This window comes from Setaria italica, chromosome V, assembly GCF_000263155.2.
Source record: "Setaria italica strain Yugu1 chromosome V, Setaria_italica_v2.0, whole genome shotgun sequence".
NCBI lineage: Eukaryota > Viridiplantae > Streptophyta > Magnoliopsida > Poales > Poaceae > Setaria > Setaria italica.
The window spans coordinates 43,683,481-43,701,557 of record NC_028454.1 but is presented as its reverse complement, the minus strand read 5'-3'; the positions used below and the strand labels follow the sequence as shown (position 1 = coordinate 43,701,557).

The window sequence follows — 18,077 nt, the reverse complement described above, 5'->3', positions numbered from 1 at the left end:
TGTGTTATTATACTCTGATCGTGGACTCATGAGGGTTGCTTGCTGAGTAGAGTCCTTTTTATTTCTTTCGGAAACTGCTTGATCTTTGCTATCGGCTACGGGCTATACCGGTGGTGGTTGAGATGCCCTTCGACGGCAAAGGAAAGGATTTCCCGTATCAGACCCATGTGCCACTAGGCCAAAAATGGTGTCCGGTTGCTTGTCACGCAGGGGATCTCATCTTCAGCCGTCTGCAGATTCCACAGGATGATCGCGATAAGCATAGCAACCGACGATTTTTTTACAGATAAAATCTCGGTGAATTATTCTGAATTCTGAAGTGGTCCCTGACTTGGCGGCGCGGGCCCGGTTACCAGTGATAGCGTCCCGTCTGGCCTCGTCGCCGCGCAGGGAGCAGTTGTACTGAGCTGCCGGCGCAACCGCCCCCACCGCTGCCCCCGGACAGAGAGGGAGAGGAGGAGGAGAGGGAGGCGATGGCGATGAAGACGGCGAGGAAGGCGGCGTGGGTGCTGGTGGTCTGGGCGCTGGCGGCCGCCGGCCTGGGCTCCGTCTCCGCGCGCGCGCCGCTGGGCCGCGAGGCGCAGCGCGAGTTCGACTACTTCAAGCTCTCCCTGCAGTGGCCCGGCACCATCTGCGCCTCCACCCGCTACTGCTGCGCCAGCAACGGCTGCTGCCGGTACGTGCGCCGCGCGGCGCCGCCGCGCTACCTACCAGCGGCTCTCATCACCCCCCTTCCGCCATCTCATCCTCTCCTCCAATCGCCGGGAGCTCCCCCCCGTAGATTGTTTTCTGCTAGTATTTCGTTTCGGTTGATGGGAGATCTCACGCGATTCTTTTCCTTACTCCTGCTCCGCGTGCAGCTCGGAGCCGCTCCAGACGTTCACGATCCGTAAGCGCTCGCTCCGCTCGTTCGATTTGGTTCCTTCTCAGGGTGAATTCCTTATCGATTCGGTGTGAATTTCGCGATTGTTGCTGGAGCAGATGGTCTGTGGCCGGACTACGACGACGGGACCTGGCCGGCGTGCTGCCGCCGCACCCAGTTCGAGATGGACAAGGTGCGTACTCGATTGGCTTAGGTTCTGTGGGGAAGCTCTCAATGACCGTCCTGATTGATGGTCTGCTGATCTGCTTCCATAATCTCGTGTAGATATTGCCATTGAAGGAGACGCTTGACAAGTACTGGCCGTCCTTGTTCTGCTCCTCCTCTTCGACTTGCTTCAGCGGCAAAGGACCCTTCTGGGCTCACGAGGTGTGCGATTAAGATCTGACTCGTCTGTTGTGCTACTAAACTCCAAAATATGCCTCAGCTTAATCTTTCCTTTGCATGTTGTCTGGCGGCATTTTCTGCTCGATTCGTCTGTTGCTTATCTTCAGTGGGGTAATGTTCTTTTCTAGGCCTTGTGATACAAACTTTGTTTGCGAAGTAGCGTCTGACATTGTGCTCTGATTGCTCAGACGTTTCTGAGCATTGCATGACTGGATAGCCTTAACATGAAGTTTAATTTTTCAGAGAAGCATGGAACGTGCTCTGCCCCGGTGGTTCAGGATGAATTACAATATTTCACCACTGCCCTTGACCTCTACTTCAAATATAACGTTACGGTTAGTACCCGGGCTGTTGACAGATTAATCACCATAACATTGGTTTCTTGTTAGGCTAGAGCACCTTAACATTACCTACATGGCTTTGACAAAGTAGTGCTTACAACCAGAATACCCATCTCTTAGTTTAACTTTTATAGCAAGTGTGTCGCAGGGCTCTGTCCTTTCTCTATAATAAATTTGGATTGCAGGAAATGCTGTCAAGTGGAGGTATACAGATTTCAAATGGTAAGGAATACGCACTGAGCGATGTCATCGATACCATCAAACATGCTTTTGGGGGATCACCACAAATTGTTTGCAAGAGGGGCTCAGTTGAAGAACTCAGGTTATGCTTCGACAAAGAACTGAAAGTGAGTTCCCCATTTCCCCTTGAATATCTCCCTAGAATTTGTTGCTATGAAATATTATGGTCATGGATAGAATAGAACCATCGACTCAAGACATATTACCAGCAACGCATATTTGTAAATATTGTTCCTACAGGATTAAAAGTCTCATTTGCTAAATTTTAGGGAGTGTTTGGCAACACTCCACTCCAGGAAAATTAGCTCCACTCCACCAACTTCGAAAAACTCGCAGCCAAACACGTCTAGCTCCTTCAACTCCAGCTCCACAAAAAACGTGGAGCTAGGGGTCAGATCCACGTTTTTCTTGGAGTACCTTAGGGGTGCTCCAAAAACATCAGTTTCAGACTTTCTCGTGGAGTTGGGGTTATTTACCCACCTTTGCTACTCGTTACACAACACACCGGTTCATTTCTAATTTTTCCTTTCCGCTCATGGTCTTCGTTTCCTCCCTCTGGCCGCTGACCATGGTACCCACGCCACCGTCGCCCGTCGGAGCCGCGCGACCCTCACCCGCCGGTGACGCGCTGGACCGTGCCGCCCTCGCCCCCCTCAGCCGCGGCCACGCTGCCCCTACTCGCTGAACCTCTCCGCCCCTGCCCGCGTTGGCCGCGCGGCCCCAGCTCGTCAGACCTCACCGCCCCCGCCCCCGCCCACTGGGGCCGCGCCCTCCTGCCGGTCGGAGCTGCGCCACTGTCGCCGTGCTGCCCTTGCCCACCGGACCCGGGCCGCCCCCCACCGGCTAGAGCACGACGCCATTGCGGCGCCCGCTGGACGGTGCGCCGCCGTTGCCTGCGAGGCAGCCTCGCCCTCTTGCTGGCCAACCCAAGGAGAGGGAGAGGGAGCAGCGAGGTGGAGTGGAGATGGACGGCGCCAGCAGAAGATATGGTGAGGAGGCGTGCCAGCAAACGAGAGAGAAACTGACACACATGCCCCGTTCGCAACGGTATAATAGACTTTTCACAACAAGCTTACTGTTCTAGAGCTGGATCTATGCAACTTGCCAAACACGTGGACAACTCCAGTATTTTTGTGGAGTTGGTGAAGTGGCGCTATAAAATTTGAAGTGGAGTACTGCCAAACACCCTTAAAGTGTTTCTCAATAATGTCACATCCTATGTATATATCCTCAACAACTGCTCTGGATCCTGTGAAAACAAAACTTGATAGAACCACCATCTAGAATCAGAGGACATGATTATCTGAATCATAATGATGTTCCGTGCCCGGTTAAGTTATGTTTTGTTGTGTCGGAACCTGAGCTTGCAAACTGCTTTCTCCTAGCTTCCGGTCAATATGCGTTGCATAAATTTCACTTTTAAATACTGAAAGTTCTGTTCCCCCATGTTGGATGCATATTTATTTCCAAATTTGAAGTGACACGTATTGCATGGCAATTCTGATCTCAATTTATGTTTCCAGCCTCGTGATTGTCTTACTACTTTGACAAATGGAATTGTGTCAAGAAGAAAGCATTGCCCGCAGTACATCACCCTGCCAACATATGATCCCCTTGGTAAGTTGGCTCAATAAAAACATCTAAAGCTAGCTTTAATTGCAGATCAAACTGTGCTGGCGTATATGCTAATCCTGCTTCTCTTGGCATGACTGTAGTGCTAGCCAATTCAACTAGAGAGATCATGACACAGTTCAACGACTTCGAGGTGCCTGCAGCTCTTTACACATCCTAAGATGCAATTGTTGCAGCCGAGTATTCCATGGCTGGGACAAAACAAATGTCTTTAGGGCCATGGACGCATCTCTTGCGCAATTATGATAGCAAAAGGTGGTCGAGGGAGATCCAGGGAAATTAACGTCTGGGATATTCGATCATTAGTACACTTGAAAGAGAACTGTACTCTTTAAAGAGAATCGTACCTTTTCAGTCTGGAAATTTACCGGTTTTATGTAACCTTGAAGTTCGGATATATGTCATTGTATATACACATTCAGTAGCTGGACGGTGTCGTTGTTCTTGGTTTCTGGTGCCAGGTTTCAATGTTCAAACAATCAGTGTTGATTTCAGCGCACTGTCATGAATTGCCAAATTGCAAAATCAAAATTGTATTATGAGGTAAGATTTTTTTCAAGTGACAAAATAGATGAACAAACTCAGAACAATGCTGTGTCATCTTCACTTCTGTCATCTCGCTTGCAGCATGTCACGAATAGTTTGACGCCCGACATGTCTTACGATACATGCAAGGTGAGAAAATGCCTGAATTCCTGGGGACTGCAAGCAGTGCAGATAATAAACCGTAAAATGCCCGGATTCCCAGGAACTGCAGCCAATGCAGATTCCCAGCTCATACTGGAGAACCAAATACAGTTATAGCTGTAAGCGTGTATAATCCCAGTAGGGTGGTCAAATTCACAGCTACAATCCGGCACATATCCTTGTATTAAAGGTGTAGTTGAAATTTTATGGAAAGTCACTAGCATTGTTTTTTTTTTCGTGAATACGCAGGAGAGCTGCGTATCTTTGTATTAAGAAGAAAAACGAATTGTACATCGCGGGCCTATCCGGGCGCACGCACACGGGTTTAGGCATGTTTTAGCTTACATTACACCACCACAACGACAACTTGTAATCACAACTTGTAATCACAACGACAACGAAAGTCACTAGCATTGTACAGTACAATTACAGACTATTTTTGTTTTCAGTAGTCAATATCTGTAATCTCAGCAACCACCACCAAAGTCCAAATGGGTTTCAAGGAAATGCCTGGATCCTTCAATGTTATGCAGCCAAAAATCTTCTATTGGTGGCAACTTAAGTAAGCCGAACTAAAGAGAGTTGGTACTGGATCTCATGCAGCACTCTGCAACTCTAGAATGCAAGAATCTGCAAAAACATTGACAAATATGAGCATACTTTAAACTGAAGTAAATAGAGCAAATGCATCTTTTATAGTTGTAACATGACAGCGAAAAAGATGACTGTGAAAGGCACTGCACCCATTTCACAACCACCACGAGCCTACAGATTATATAGTATGCATAACAATAGAATTACAACACTCTGCATAGGATATTTAGTTTTTTATAAAAAAAACACTCTGCATAGGAAATGAATTCATGGTATGTAACATCAAAGCATAGGAAATTAACACTCACCATCAGAATACATCCATCACCAAAATATTGCAGATTTGATGCGGAAATGCCTGCTATACAACTCCATGCTCCAATATGTTGCCGCCTGAAAAGGTAGCAGGATTGCCATACTACCCATGATGTGATGAGAATCATCTAAAGCAAGCCCACTTTACCCATGTCGTGAAATAATACGTAGAAAGGTGATCCGGTATGTCTGCCTGCAGGAGCACATAGTGTAAAAAAGAAAAGTTAAGAAGAGTAATTCAATGACTACTGATACGGTATTCAGCAACAAAGAAGGTAACATACAATGTCCCAAGAAGCAGAGAAGCCATCAGTTGAGAGGTGCCAGCTTCCACGCTGTGATTCAACACTGTTCTTTACATTGGAAGATTCAAGTTCAAGCAGTTCATCAAGCTTGTCCTCATCAAACTCGTATCTACGCCGCTTCCTCCTCCTATTCTTCTTTCTCCTTTTATGACTGCTCCCAACAAGATCCTCATCATCAGTATCAGGCATATGTGAAATTGAGAACGCATTGTTCTGAACCAATGAGTACTCATCATCCTTGTGAAATTGTATTTTGTTATCAGAGAACAAAGATTCACAAGAATTTCCTGATTTGCATTCTTTTGATAAATCACAGAAAATTACCCAGGACTGAATGCCTATCCACTTAAGTCCATCAGGAAATTCTGTCTCCATGAATTCCTTCATGAGAGCAAAATGATCAGCATCAGTTAAATGATTTACACCCTTCAAAAGCTCTTCCATTTGTCCCCGTTCTTCATCTTGTTCTTCATCGTTCATGAGGCGCCAAAGTTGTCTACACTTGGCAATGACACAGTTCAATAAGACAAGATCATCAAGAGATATGTGATCACAATGTGCTGATAAAAGAACCTCAAGCCAACAGCATGGGAATTTCAATTCCTTGCACTGCAAAGTAGTATTGATGAGCTTCCCTAAAGATTTTAAGAAATCAAGAAGCCTTTGCTCGTCCAGATGAATGAGAAGATGTTGGGAGAGAGAGGAAAACTGCTCATCCATCAAAAATTCTTCAACTAAATGCCATGCATCTTTGCAATTCTCCTCGTACATCAAGTACAAAAATTGATCTACAAAATATTCTGCATCAATTTGCAGTATTTCACCATCTTTAATAGAATCAGAAAGCTCATCAGAGGACCAGAAGTCTGGGACATACTCCAAGAAATTCTCCACTGTCTTCAGAACATCAAGATCACTGAAATAATGAGGCTTAGTAGCAACAACAGCAGGAGACTGCCCATGCTTTCCTTTCCACTCAAGTTCTTCCCAGCACATATCACGATTTATAAATGCAAACTGAGAAATTGCCTTAGCACCCTTTTTATGTGTGGATTCACCAGTAACAGCAAAATGACCGAACCACTGCATTATCCGCTTCGGGTTTCCTGCAGATATTAAAAGAGGGCATGTAAGCAATGAAAGCAGTTCCAACTAGCATATGAACAAATTCTTGCTACATTGCAACAGTTCAACAGAGGAAAAAATGTTGCGCTTATTTGCTTATAACTTGACTAAGGGGGGCTTCTTAAGTGGCCAGGACAAAGGGGCACACAGCTTCCCTTTTAGTGAAGCGTATTCAGGACAAAAGGACAATACTAAGTTTGCTGTGGACTGACAGTAAGCAGATGTAATAGTCATATGTAAGTAATCGCAAGAAATTTCATGATAAGCTCCAGAACTACACCACATTCAGAGATGAAGATTGTATCTAATGAAAAGAATATGATGCAGTTGAAACTGAAATACCATTTCAATCCTTCTAGTACATGGAAGTGTGTTACTAATTTATATAGTACTATGATATCCCATTTACATGACAGAAACACTGATGTTAAATGGTAGTATATGATTTACAACATAATAAATCTGAGTGTAAGGCGATGTTATACTCCTTAGAACCAGCAAAAGTTCAAATTGAGATGCACATCTTGCATTACAATGTACGAAGAAGCTGAGCAGATGGTTTAGCCGCTTTTATGCAACTAATGAATTAGGGACATATTCTGTAGACTTTTTAACAAATTTGTGCCAGGTAGAACAATTGGTGGACTGCAGAAATCAAAAGAAAGAAAACCCAGATCTATGTGAGTAACAGAAAAATATTTCGAATTCCTAGTGAAATTACCTCGGAAGAACTCCTCCAGTATATGGCCATTTTTTGCTAGAATAGACCCAGCCTTCTTGGGCTTCTTATCAAAAATCATCCGCAGCAGGCGGGCAGCAACATCTCGCCTGGAATTCTTCATCTCTAAGAGATCGAGAAACAGGTTCCGCTGGTCATGGCGACTGAGGGAATGGACCAACGAGACAGTGCTGCACAGCCACAGCCGAGCTTCATACCTGCCTGCTGACTTTATAATTGACTTGATTATGGATTCAACATTGCTAAGAAGAGATCTCCTCGCCTCCACAGCAGCTGTATTAACACTACCACCTTCTGCCGGCACATGCAAAAAGAGCTGAACCATCTTCAAAGTGAAATTCGCCACCAGGAATCTGAAGTAACAACAAGCAAAGGTATTAAGCAAATGGAATGAATTAACTATCGGCAGAACTAGCAAAATCGTAGAACCAGTGTTCGTGTGACGCTTGAGCCACAAAGGCGCTTCACTAGCTTACAGGGATAGAGATTCGTGTTTAATTTTTGGAAGCTCACTTGATTCTAGTGGGGAAATCCATCTGAACGAGTTAGGGTTCCTTACCTACAAAAGGAATCAACCCCGAGTCGAGATGGATCTCTACTTCACGCCAATCAAACACCGGCTATCAAACATTGGTAAAGGGAGGGAGCAGGAGGTGAAGACGTAAGCGCCAGGTAGAAGCGCGTAAGAGCTTTTGTAGTGGCTTGCGTGGTGGAGCCGTGGAGTTGCCGTCGGCGACCTCGCGGGCGGGGGCGGGCGAAGAAGAGGGAGAGGGGGTCTCGGAGAGTATGCCTTCCGGAGATAACCAACTCATCTTTAATATTTTTTTAAAACGAACCCATCTTTAGTATTCATATTAATTACAACATTTTTTTAACATTTTCATCGACATCTTTATTACCAACATTTCTTGATGTTAGCCAGCATTTTTTACATGTACCAGTATTTTTCTTTAATTTTTTTTACATTCACCAACATCATTGCTCAACAATTTTTTGCATGCACCAACTTTTTTTTTACATTCACCAACATTTTTTGCTCAATATTCTATTGAAATTCACCAACTTTTTTAGTAAATAATGTTAAGATAATTCATCAAAAATTTTGATTTTTAAAAATACAACAAAACATAGTCATCTCATTTTATAGTATTAATTCCAACAGATAGGTTCACTCGGATTTTAAATTGGATACATGGTTTAAGAGAAAAAGATCATTCAAAGATTAGAGTTTGCTTAGATTCCAATCCTCCTCCCTCCACTCACGTCACGACACGTGTCCTCACCATGTACTATTGGCTCCTCAATGGGGACGTTTGGATACCAGGGCTAAACTTTAGCCCTGTCACATCGGATGTTCAGATACTAATTAGGAGGACTAAACATAAGCTAATTATAAAACTAATTGCAGAACCCCTAGGCTAAATCATGAGACGAATCTATTAAGCCTAATTAATCCATCATTAGCGAATGGTTACTGTAGCACCACATTATCAAATCATGGACTAATTAGGCTTAATAGATTCGTCTCGTGATTTAGCCTAGAGGTTGTGTAATTAGTTTTGTAGTTAGTCTAGGTTTAATACTCCTAATGAGTGTCCAAACATTCGATGTGACGGGGGCTAAAATTTAACCTCCACCTTCCAAACACGCCATGTGGTGCAGTTGCCGGTGCAATTATTATCTAGATGCAATCTCAACAGGTCACATAGTGTTGCACAGACCTTAAAATGGTGGAAGGTGGGTAAGAAAAAACTTGTGAAAAATAGATAGGATTTTCGAGTGGTTCGTGCCTTCGACTTGGATTGTGGGCTTGGGATGATACTGTTTTGGGCAGTTTGGGCCCGACATGGTATTATTTAGAAAAAAAATCTATTTTACTTCCCTCACCAATTCACTTTGTCCACCTATCCCCGACAAAAATTGAAACTCACTTTATTCCTCTAAATTTCAGTTGGTCCAATCTACCATTAAGATTTTTCTTTTTTACTTCTACACGTACATGTTGATTTTAATTTCAGATCTTGTTAGTTGACTTGCAATTCATAATATGATCTACCATGCTAAAAAAATACATTAGAAATTTTTCATATTCCTTTTGTATATCTAAGATCAATTTCGTATTAAATGTTCGTAATCTATGAAAATAACCAAAAGTTCTTAGAATAATTTTTAATGTATGTATCCACTCACAAAATTTGAACTTAAAATCAACTCATACATGAAGAAATAAAAAAATAAAAACTCATTACGGAGTAATTTGGGTCAACTATTTCGGGGGAGTAAATCGAGCCTAATTTTTACTTAGGGGATTAAGTGGACTATTCTTGAACAGGTGAGGAGTAAAATGAACTTTTTTTCTATTTAGGAATACATAGTATTTGCCTCTAAAAACATAATATTAACTTTTAGACTATGTTTTATGCCGGTGCTTTTACCATCGGGTGCAAAAAGATTTTTCAGTTCAATAGACAGATACCCATGGTGCTCATCTTAGCACATGTTGTTTTGAGGTTATTTGAGATTCAGAAGCATCGCCTTTTTTTCTATGCAAACATGAAGTTTTTTATTAAACAATATTATTGAAGCAAAGTCATAATTCAGTAGCCTAAGTGCACTTCAATCAAATAACATCACCATGCTCGCTTCTAAATAGCAACATGTTGTTCCATGTGTGCTTGTCATGGGAGCCTGGCTTATCGATCGCAAGCTATCTCTTCACAGCACAAGCAAATGGAAAGTGGTTTTCAATTGTCATAATACATGTTTTTATGAACATTTTTTGTCTAACAGAACCGAATAATGAAAATGCGATCCAATATTATGTGCAGGTTTATAATTATAATATTGCCTCATACTGGCATATGATTACAACCTCAGAATCACTTGAATCAAAGATCTCAACAATTTTGGTGTCCCTTATTTGCACTAAAGTTATCATATCAATCATGTCTCTCTAAAAAATGGTAGATGAAACAAATTTGGTTAATACAAATGGATATAGAAATTAAAACAAATAAATCCTGAGAACTGCAAACATGGAATTTTTTGCAACATTCTTCTTTTCTAGAGTCTACGCTTACGTCATTTCTCCAACACTAAATAAGTAATGGTATCAGCTCTTGAGATCCGTCCAATCTTAACAAATGTACCAAAAATTGGAAAAAATGACAACATGTTTAGAAAAAGAGAGGACAAAGCGCATCATATCTGCAGGTTTGAGAGAATTTAATGAACAGTTCTGATGCATACCTCCGCTTCAGAAAAAAAACAACACAAGCTGATTACAACAATTACTCTTATTGGATTCAGTGAGGCAATTGTGGCAATATCAACCTATATTTCTTCTCCAGCTGTCCTATAATGGAAGATAAAAACTATAGTAGATCATAAAAATAACACTGCATTTGTATATTGGTGCACGCCAATGGGGAGAATATTAGATAGGACATAGGATGCATGCACTGTTCTTCCACAGGTTGTGCCACCCGAACGCTTATGCAAATAACTAATAAACTTACTTTTTTGATGGACCTGGAATTTTCCACCAATTTCCTTCCTTCGCATCACGTGGACATGCAATCACATGTGAAAAATAATCAATTGAACAACAGATAAAAAAAACAATCGGTACATACATGGAAAAGTTAACAAGTAGGTCACATTAAAAAGCACAGCATAATAAAATTGCAAACATAATTGAGCCTTCCCTAGTTAAGTGCAATATAAAACTTAGTGGCTAGATTATTTTGAAACAGACCAGGGAAATCCTTGACACCTATTGTAGAACCAAACATCACTTTAGTAGATTAATTTATTCATGATGTTAATTATTTTAAATTTTTTAGGCTAAACCGTTCGCATATAAGAATAATTTGCTCACGATATGGAATTTTTTTTCTCCATGTAGAATTATTAGTTGTCTTGTGGAGCTATTTCATTCACTTTATAGACTAATTTGTTTATAACTAAACTATTTGTTCACTTTCTAGATTAAATTGATCAATGATGTGGACTTATTTGTTAGTGATGTTTAGTTTCTATTATTTGGGTACATCACTATATATATATATATATATATATATATATATATATATATATATATATATGTCACAAGAACTTTTTGAAACACGGGTAAAATATTTGTAATACTTGGAGGTAGTCTTAGTATGCATTATGAGCGGCATCAGAGTAGTAGGACATCAACCTGCAGTATCAGGACTTCGTTTTTTTTTCATATTATAGAGTATGATGTGGCCCACCCGACAAGACATACCATTTAGCTCCATCCCACGAGTCACCTTTCATTTTATTGTATTCCATCTGTTTTAATTTTGTAAGTCGTTTTATGTTTTCTAGGTATATAATTCTTTTATGCGTCTAGAAAAGATAAAATAACTTACAATTTGAAACAAGTGGAGTTGTAGACTACTCGCACAGTAGGAGAGGAAAGCTAAATGGAATATTAATATTATATATTATGTCGTCCCTACCGAGAAGAAGGGGACAACCCCTAATTAGGGTCGGGGGCTCAGGGTTCTGGGGTTGGACATCACTAGCAGACCTAGAAAAGGGGTTCGGGGGCGATAGGCGCAACACGACAGTGGATCGTTGCCCGATGGTGCAGCGAGGTTGCTGCCGTTGACGTGAGCAGTTGTAGGATAGTAGGCGGGGTCAGTAGCGGCACCTGGAGTGGTTAGGGGAGGGTGGGTCGAGGGGCTGTGGTGGGTGGCGGGCAGCATGGAGGGTGGATGGAGTCACCGGCCACAGATAAAGGCAAGTGAGGCGGAGGGGTTGTGGATCCATTATCCCGCGATGCGTCGTGGATTAATTTTGTTCTTATATATTGCCATGGGACCATTTTTATACCACTTTGTACTCGCTTTATTAAAAATAAAGTAATTAGCTACTTCTTCCGTTTCAAATTATAGATCTTTTTACAATTTCTACATTCATATTTTTTTTTATATTCATATGTATAGACACTGTATCTAATATGGATCTTGCTGTGTTTAAGCTACATCCGAATTCTAATTTGACCCTCTTTTGACAAAACTTCTAAAGGAAATCAATGGGCTTGCCTGCTAGGTGTTAACGCAGAAGTTGTAGATTCTGTCGCAACTTTTTGGTATAGTTTTATGGAAATTACTCACTACCATATCCCATACCAATCAAATACCCATTTGCACAGACATCGCGATAATGCAAGTTCATATTATAAAAGGTGATTCAACAAATACATAGGAGTGCCTGCTGCTGCTCAAGGTAAAATAGACTACGGTTACATCCAGAATGCGGCATGAGAAAACTCTAGGGTATTTTTGGACAGCGCATAGGATCTGTTGGTGCGGTAAATCTTAGTTTTTAGCTCACCCTTATGGTGATACTTGAGGCCAAACAAGGTGACATGGAGCACGGCGTCGAGAACGTTCTTACTACGCAGTGCGTTCTCGACGAGGCAAAATTTGCTGTCACCCATGTACGTAAGAGTGGCACTCAGGTACCGGCCGTAGGGATGCTTCTCCTCGCCACCGCGACGAAACACAGCTTCTCCTTGAGAATCGTGCACTCCGGCTGCCGCGCCGCCGTGGCGCTGCCGCTGCGTGAGGCAACTGGGCACAAGCAAACGTATCCGCCCTCCTTGCAGTGGAGGCCAGCCAACCCATGCATCTAGCTCACCGTCGAAGTAGGCTTGGCCTCGGAAAGGCAGCGTCCATTCCCCAAGGTCCCGCCACACGCCATTGCTGGTGTCCAACGAGTGGGTACGGCGCCGGTCAGTGGACATGAAGATGGTGCGGCCGTCCGGGTGCAGCGCGTACGAGATGATGGTCTCGTACCCGGTGAATGGGGGCGGCGTCGTTGAGGTATACCAGGACCACGCCATGGTTGGATCCCATGGCCCAACCTGATCGGTGGTGGGTGACCACGACAAGACCTGCAAGGAGGAAGAATGACCGCGCTCATGGAAGACGAGTGTCAAAGCATACAGCTCACTCCGGCGACGCGAACCGGAGGGCAGCATGCTCGGGGAAGTGGTCCTCATGTTGTCGGCGTCAAGCTTGTGGATGCTGTAGCCGCCCTTCCAGTCATCCAGCACCAGATACAGGTGCTTCTTCTTTGATGGCTCCTCGTTCCGCCACCGCCGCTTAGATGGAGACGCCATCAACACCAACCGGGTCAAGAGAGGAAATTTATTTTCCCAAGGAAGCGTAAGATATGGATGCACACAACCGGATCTGCAAAGCAGAAGGTTTGGTTTATAGATCGAGCGGGCCAGGAGGCGAAGAATCAGTCGTAATTGATGAGACGAGGATCGATTAGAATTCCAGTCGGTTCGTCCTTGCAAACGAAAGCAAATCCAGGGCGCCGGCTGTGGCAGAATGGTTCGCGTTCGCCGTTCCGGGGGAGATGCACCGTTGGATGAGCAACCAAAAGCAGCTAGTGTTATGGACTTCGAACAGTCATCAGCGTTACAGAACCGAAGGAAAACACAAGCAGTCATCAAATTCAAATGAAAATACCACGCTACAGCTGACAAAACATTAGAAGAATCGAAAAAAACACCATCTCTGTTAACTATAGTAGTTCCAGTTAACACTTGCACACTACTGTGGCCATAAAACAAGAGAAGGCAACCATTCAAGATAACACACCCGAGAGCCGACTAAACCCGCCAAATAACAAAATACATTTATAACAGACAATAAGCTACGAAAGAAAATAAATAGACAACAGAGTACTAATTCCAGACAGGCAGCCACAAAACACAAAAGGATTCAGAAGAACCATGTCCAAATGGTAGCATCTTAATTTTAAGATAAGAGTAAATATCCATAACTCCAGCTCAAAACTAAGAGGAACAGCTTTGTTCACATCACCAAACTTAAACAAAAATGCCTGTTGCAGGACTACAGGTAAATAAGTGCCACAGCACAAGTTCAGATCACCACATAAGATAGAACTACTACGATGGGACTACACTTCACTCGTCATCCTCATCATCGTCGTCATCAGCACCACCCGAGGAGTTGAGGGCGTTGAGCCTTTCGACGAGGCTGGCCTTCCTCTGCTCATAGGTCAGCTTCTTGGGGTTGTACCTAAAGGAAAAATAATTGTTAGAGCTATGCAGTTTATGGAATTAAGGTAGGTAAAGGCATCAAGATGTAGACAACAGTTCGCTAGATTGGTGGCTGCCTTGTTATACCTCTTGTGCTCCTTTGGTGGCTGCTTGGTTATCTTGGCCATGGTAGGTTCACCACGGATAGCAGCATGGACCTTCTTGTACAAAGCTTCCATGTCATCAGCCTCAATTCCCTTCTTGATGTACTCACTGAAGTGAGCCTGGTACTTCTCTGGCTCCTCCTCAGCCAGAGTCTGGAAAAATAATAAGAAATAATAGTGGTGAGAATTAGTAAAGACCTCCAAATAGATACCACAATCAACACAAAAGAACAAAGGGTTACAATCTGACAAGCAAAATGCACAACTCACCCTCATGTAGTCGGCAACATGGCCACCATAGATGTACTTGCGGTGGATCTCAGCATCCAGGTTCTTCTCATCCTTCTTGAAACCAGCAAACCTCTTGTCACTGTGAGGAATATCCAGACCACCATCCAAAGCACCCTACAACAACAGAATGCAACAGTGATTAATGTTCAATAAAAAACAGTCTTCATTAAAACGTTTCTTAAACATACAACAAAACTATAGCTTAATGAAAATGGGAATGTAAATTCTTTCAGTGCATAAAAGTCTATATAATACAGAAACTTGATGTTGACAAGCCCAAAAAGAAAGTTAAATAGTGATAACATTTATCCAGACTTGATAGAGTTCAACATGTTTCCAACAAGTTTGTTTGTTAAAAGCGCAACAATCAAATTGACAAGCATACAAGTTCGCAGCAGTATACCTTCAGGGCACCAAAGACACGGTTTCCGGTGGTGGTCCTAACAAGGCCAACATCCAAAAGAGCACGGAAAGGCCTCCTCTCATCAGCTGGCTCTACAGAGAAGTCCTCACCAGTGGCCTGAGAACAGAAAGATCAGGCCAAATGCACAACCAATGCAACATCAGCAAACAATAGACCAAAATAACATCTTTATTTTAATTACCTCAACATTGCCCTCATATTCCTGATCCAAATCACGAATCTTGAGCACACGACGAGCCAGAAGAAGCCCAGTGCAGTAGGCTACAAGATGGATGCAGCAAATTGAATCAGACAACATAAATGATTTGAGTTGCAATATGTAGTATACAGATTCTTTAAGAAAAAGAATACCTGCAGCATAGTTGGTCAGACCAACTTCAAGACCATATCGTGGCAGCTCATGGGAATAGGCAGCAGCAAGTACCATATCACCCGCAATACTTGCAGATACGATTTGTGCAGTGATGTCCTTGTTGGTCTAAGGTGATTGTGTTAAGAGATACAATGCTTCTAATGCTCAAAGTGCCATACTAATAAGCCAAAACAAAATAACGGATGCACAAAATGCTTCAATTTAAAAAGGATACAAATCGCACAACAAATCTGTATTTGGGCGTATTGTACTTGTTCTTGTCTTGGTTAATCAACCTGATCCTGGCCCTGTAGTCAGTCTTACCAGCTGCAAACAAGCACAAATAGGTACTGTCAAAAGACACACCAAATAACTGAAATAAGCCATCAGCAGAACAGCCTAAACATACCGCGCCTTCTCTTGAACTTGACTTGGAAACGCTTGAAGTACGCATTGGTCTTCTGGGTCTTGACAAAACCACCCTGCAATTACAATGCAAAGTGCAAGTGAATACATGCACACTTGGAACTTTGAGAACTAACAAGCATTCATATGTATACCAGTGAATCAAACACGCAAGCTAAGAAGCTGATGCATTATTCATCATTGCATAAGTGATGAAAAGGGCACTCGATTGAATTGCCAATTAAACAGTAACAGCACTTGAAGATCGTTCTCGTGGCACTGACAATCAACAGTTTGCTACTGCACGTATATTACAGATATGCGCACAAGTGTAGATCTAAAGACCCAACAAATAATGCAATGACCGAACGCTGAACGAGATTTTAGACTCAAATAACTTAGATGAACAGGCTAAGAAGAATAAAAATTGCCATAACAGATTCACCCACGTTTACATGAAACCACAAATAACATTCATCGCATAAGCACTAATGACAAATCCAAGCGACTACCGACCCATTCCCCCAAAATAATTTGGGCACATCAAGTCCATTCCCGTCCTTCCCGCTAAACAAAAGTCCATCTGAGATGTAAAAACTCCAGTTTGCGGGTCTATAAGAGCGGAAGTATTAAGCATGCCACATCCAGTTCAACGTCTTCTACTTCTGCCTAACACGCGATATCAGCTAAACAAGAACAACAGCACGAACTCAACGGCCGCCACAAGGCTCCCCTTGCCGCCGCGCTCGCCTACCTCGGCTGCGACCTAAGGGATTCCCATGCCGGAGCCTCGGTGGTGAACAAATCCACCAAACCAAAAGATAGATGCATAGGCGCAGACGCCGCGGTAGACTGGAAAAGCACAAACGGAGCGGAAGGGTTCGGGATCTTACCATCTCGGTTGCCTGCGGTGGCTGTCGAAGCGGCGGCGGCGGCTGCTTCTCCTGGCGGGCGAGAGGGTGGGAGCGGATGGAGAAGGGTAGGGTTTATAAGGGCATGCTCCTCGGGCCCTTTTAACTCCGGGAGAAAACCCTAGCCACCGGGTGGACGGATGGATCCCGTGGCCTGGCTGAAGTGGGCGGCCAGGATCGGTTCGAGGGTGTTCCGAGGCTACATGGGCCTTCGTCGGTGTTAATGGGCTGGCAGATAGAGCTTCGATGGGCCTTTTTTGACCTTTTGCAATGCGGCCATTTACTGAAAAAAAACAGCTGCATAAAAAGCCCATAAAGGGCGTCCGGGAAACCTGCATTTTGGTTGATGGGATTTATAGCAACTCCAAGGGTCTAAAAAAATTTTCCCCAAAACTATCGACTTGGAACTCTACTAAAAAAGTTTCACCCAAAATTATATCATCCAATAGCAGATCCCTAATAATAAACTCCCCCATACTTCAAAATTAGTCAAGGTAGGAGCTCTCAATTACGGCATGAAGCCCCAAAGCACCTCGGGGAGTAGCAGGGGTCGTTCGCATCGGCGAGCAAGACGTCGAGGTCGTCGGAGCACTGCGGGTAGAGGAGGCGCTTGACGAGGACCTCGGCGAGGAGCGCGTCCACGACCTCCTTGCGCCTTCGCCGGCAGCCACACCCTCCTTCCTCTGGGCGTCGCTCCTCCCTGTTGACCTCGCCACCAGCCTACCCTAGCCACTCCACCACCGATTTGCCCTTCTGCTGCATAATCTGCCACCTCCGGTGCACTCCAGTGAGCGACGGTGCAGGCACGAGCGGAGTTGGTGTCGGGCATACACCCCAGCCCCACGAGTAGGCCCTGAACGGCCCACTAAGGGACATACTCGGACATGATCAAGATAAGGATGGTACGCAGCAATAGGCGTATCCTACTCGGACTAGTCTAGTATGCATATGGAAACTACTCGGGTCACACCGAGTAGAACTCTGTAATTGTACTGGACTAGGATTCAGACTTGTAACCTTGCCCTCCCGTGCATATAAGGGCGGGCAGGGACCCCCTCAAACAGAACAACTCCAGTTCATCCAAAATCAATACAACCAAACACACAGGACGTAGGGTATTACGCGATCTAACGGCCCGAACCTGTCTAAATCGTGTTCCTTGCGTCACCATCGACTCCTTGATTCTCGACGGTCCTTACCGCATAAAAGACCACCTAGGGTACTCTTTAGG

The 18,077-nt window shown here is 43.7% G+C and overlaps 3 protein-coding genes across 4 annotated transcripts; 1 reads left to right on the top strand and 2 right to left on the bottom strand.

The window, feature by feature from the left end:
• The first annotated feature begins 188 nt into the window (after window positions 1–188).
• LOC101765985 (ribonuclease 2) lies at window positions 189–3,979 on the top strand. Its single transcript, XM_004970841.3, has 9 exons — window positions 189–676; window positions 861–889; window positions 982–1,055; window positions 1,148–1,249; window positions 1,375–1,378; window positions 1,511–1,602; window positions 1,794–1,955; window positions 3,372–3,465; window positions 3,564–3,979. The coding sequence occupies exons 1-9, from the start codon at window positions 474–476 to the stop codon at window positions 3,638–3,640; spliced, it is 837 nt and encodes a 278-aa protein (XP_004970898.1). The 5' UTR covers window positions 189–473; the 3' UTR covers window positions 3,641–3,979.
• Window positions 3,980–4,436: 457 nt separating this feature from the next.
• LOC101764908 lies at window positions 4,437–8,036 on the bottom strand. Of its 2 annotated transcripts, none has more exons than XM_004970838.4 (5): window positions 7,805–8,036; window positions 7,228–7,598; window positions 5,361–6,487; window positions 5,070–5,269; window positions 4,437–4,797 (listed from the first exon to the last, which is right to left on the bottom strand). In XM_004970838.4, exons 2-4 carry the CDS (start codon window positions 7,568–7,570, stop codon window positions 5,201–5,203), a joined length of 1,539 nt encoding a protein of 512 aa, XP_004970895.1. In that variant the 5' UTR covers window positions 7,571–7,598; window positions 7,805–8,036; the 3' UTR covers window positions 4,437–4,797; window positions 5,070–5,200. The 2 variants fall into 2 exon arrangements, with proteins under 2 accessions (XP_004970895.1, XP_004970896.1); XM_004970839.3 differs by lacking the exon at window positions 7,805–8,036 and having other exon boundaries at window positions 7,228–7,350; window positions 7,443–7,578.
• Window positions 8,037–14,017: 5,981 nt separating this feature from the next.
• On the bottom strand, window positions 14,018–16,966 carry LOC101764495 (60S ribosomal protein L5-1). Its single transcript, XM_004970837.4, has 9 exons — window positions 16,829–16,966; window positions 15,940–16,012; window positions 15,766–15,857; window positions 15,530–15,656; window positions 15,360–15,439; window positions 15,158–15,274; window positions 14,734–14,868; window positions 14,447–14,616; window positions 14,018–14,339 (listed from the first exon to the last, which is right to left on the bottom strand). The coding sequence occupies exons 1-9, from the start codon at window positions 16,829–16,831 to the stop codon at window positions 14,225–14,227; spliced, it is 912 nt and encodes a 303-aa protein (XP_004970894.1). The 5' UTR covers window positions 16,832–16,966; the 3' UTR covers window positions 14,018–14,224.
• Between the last annotated feature and the right edge of the window lie 1,111 nt (window positions 16,967–18,077).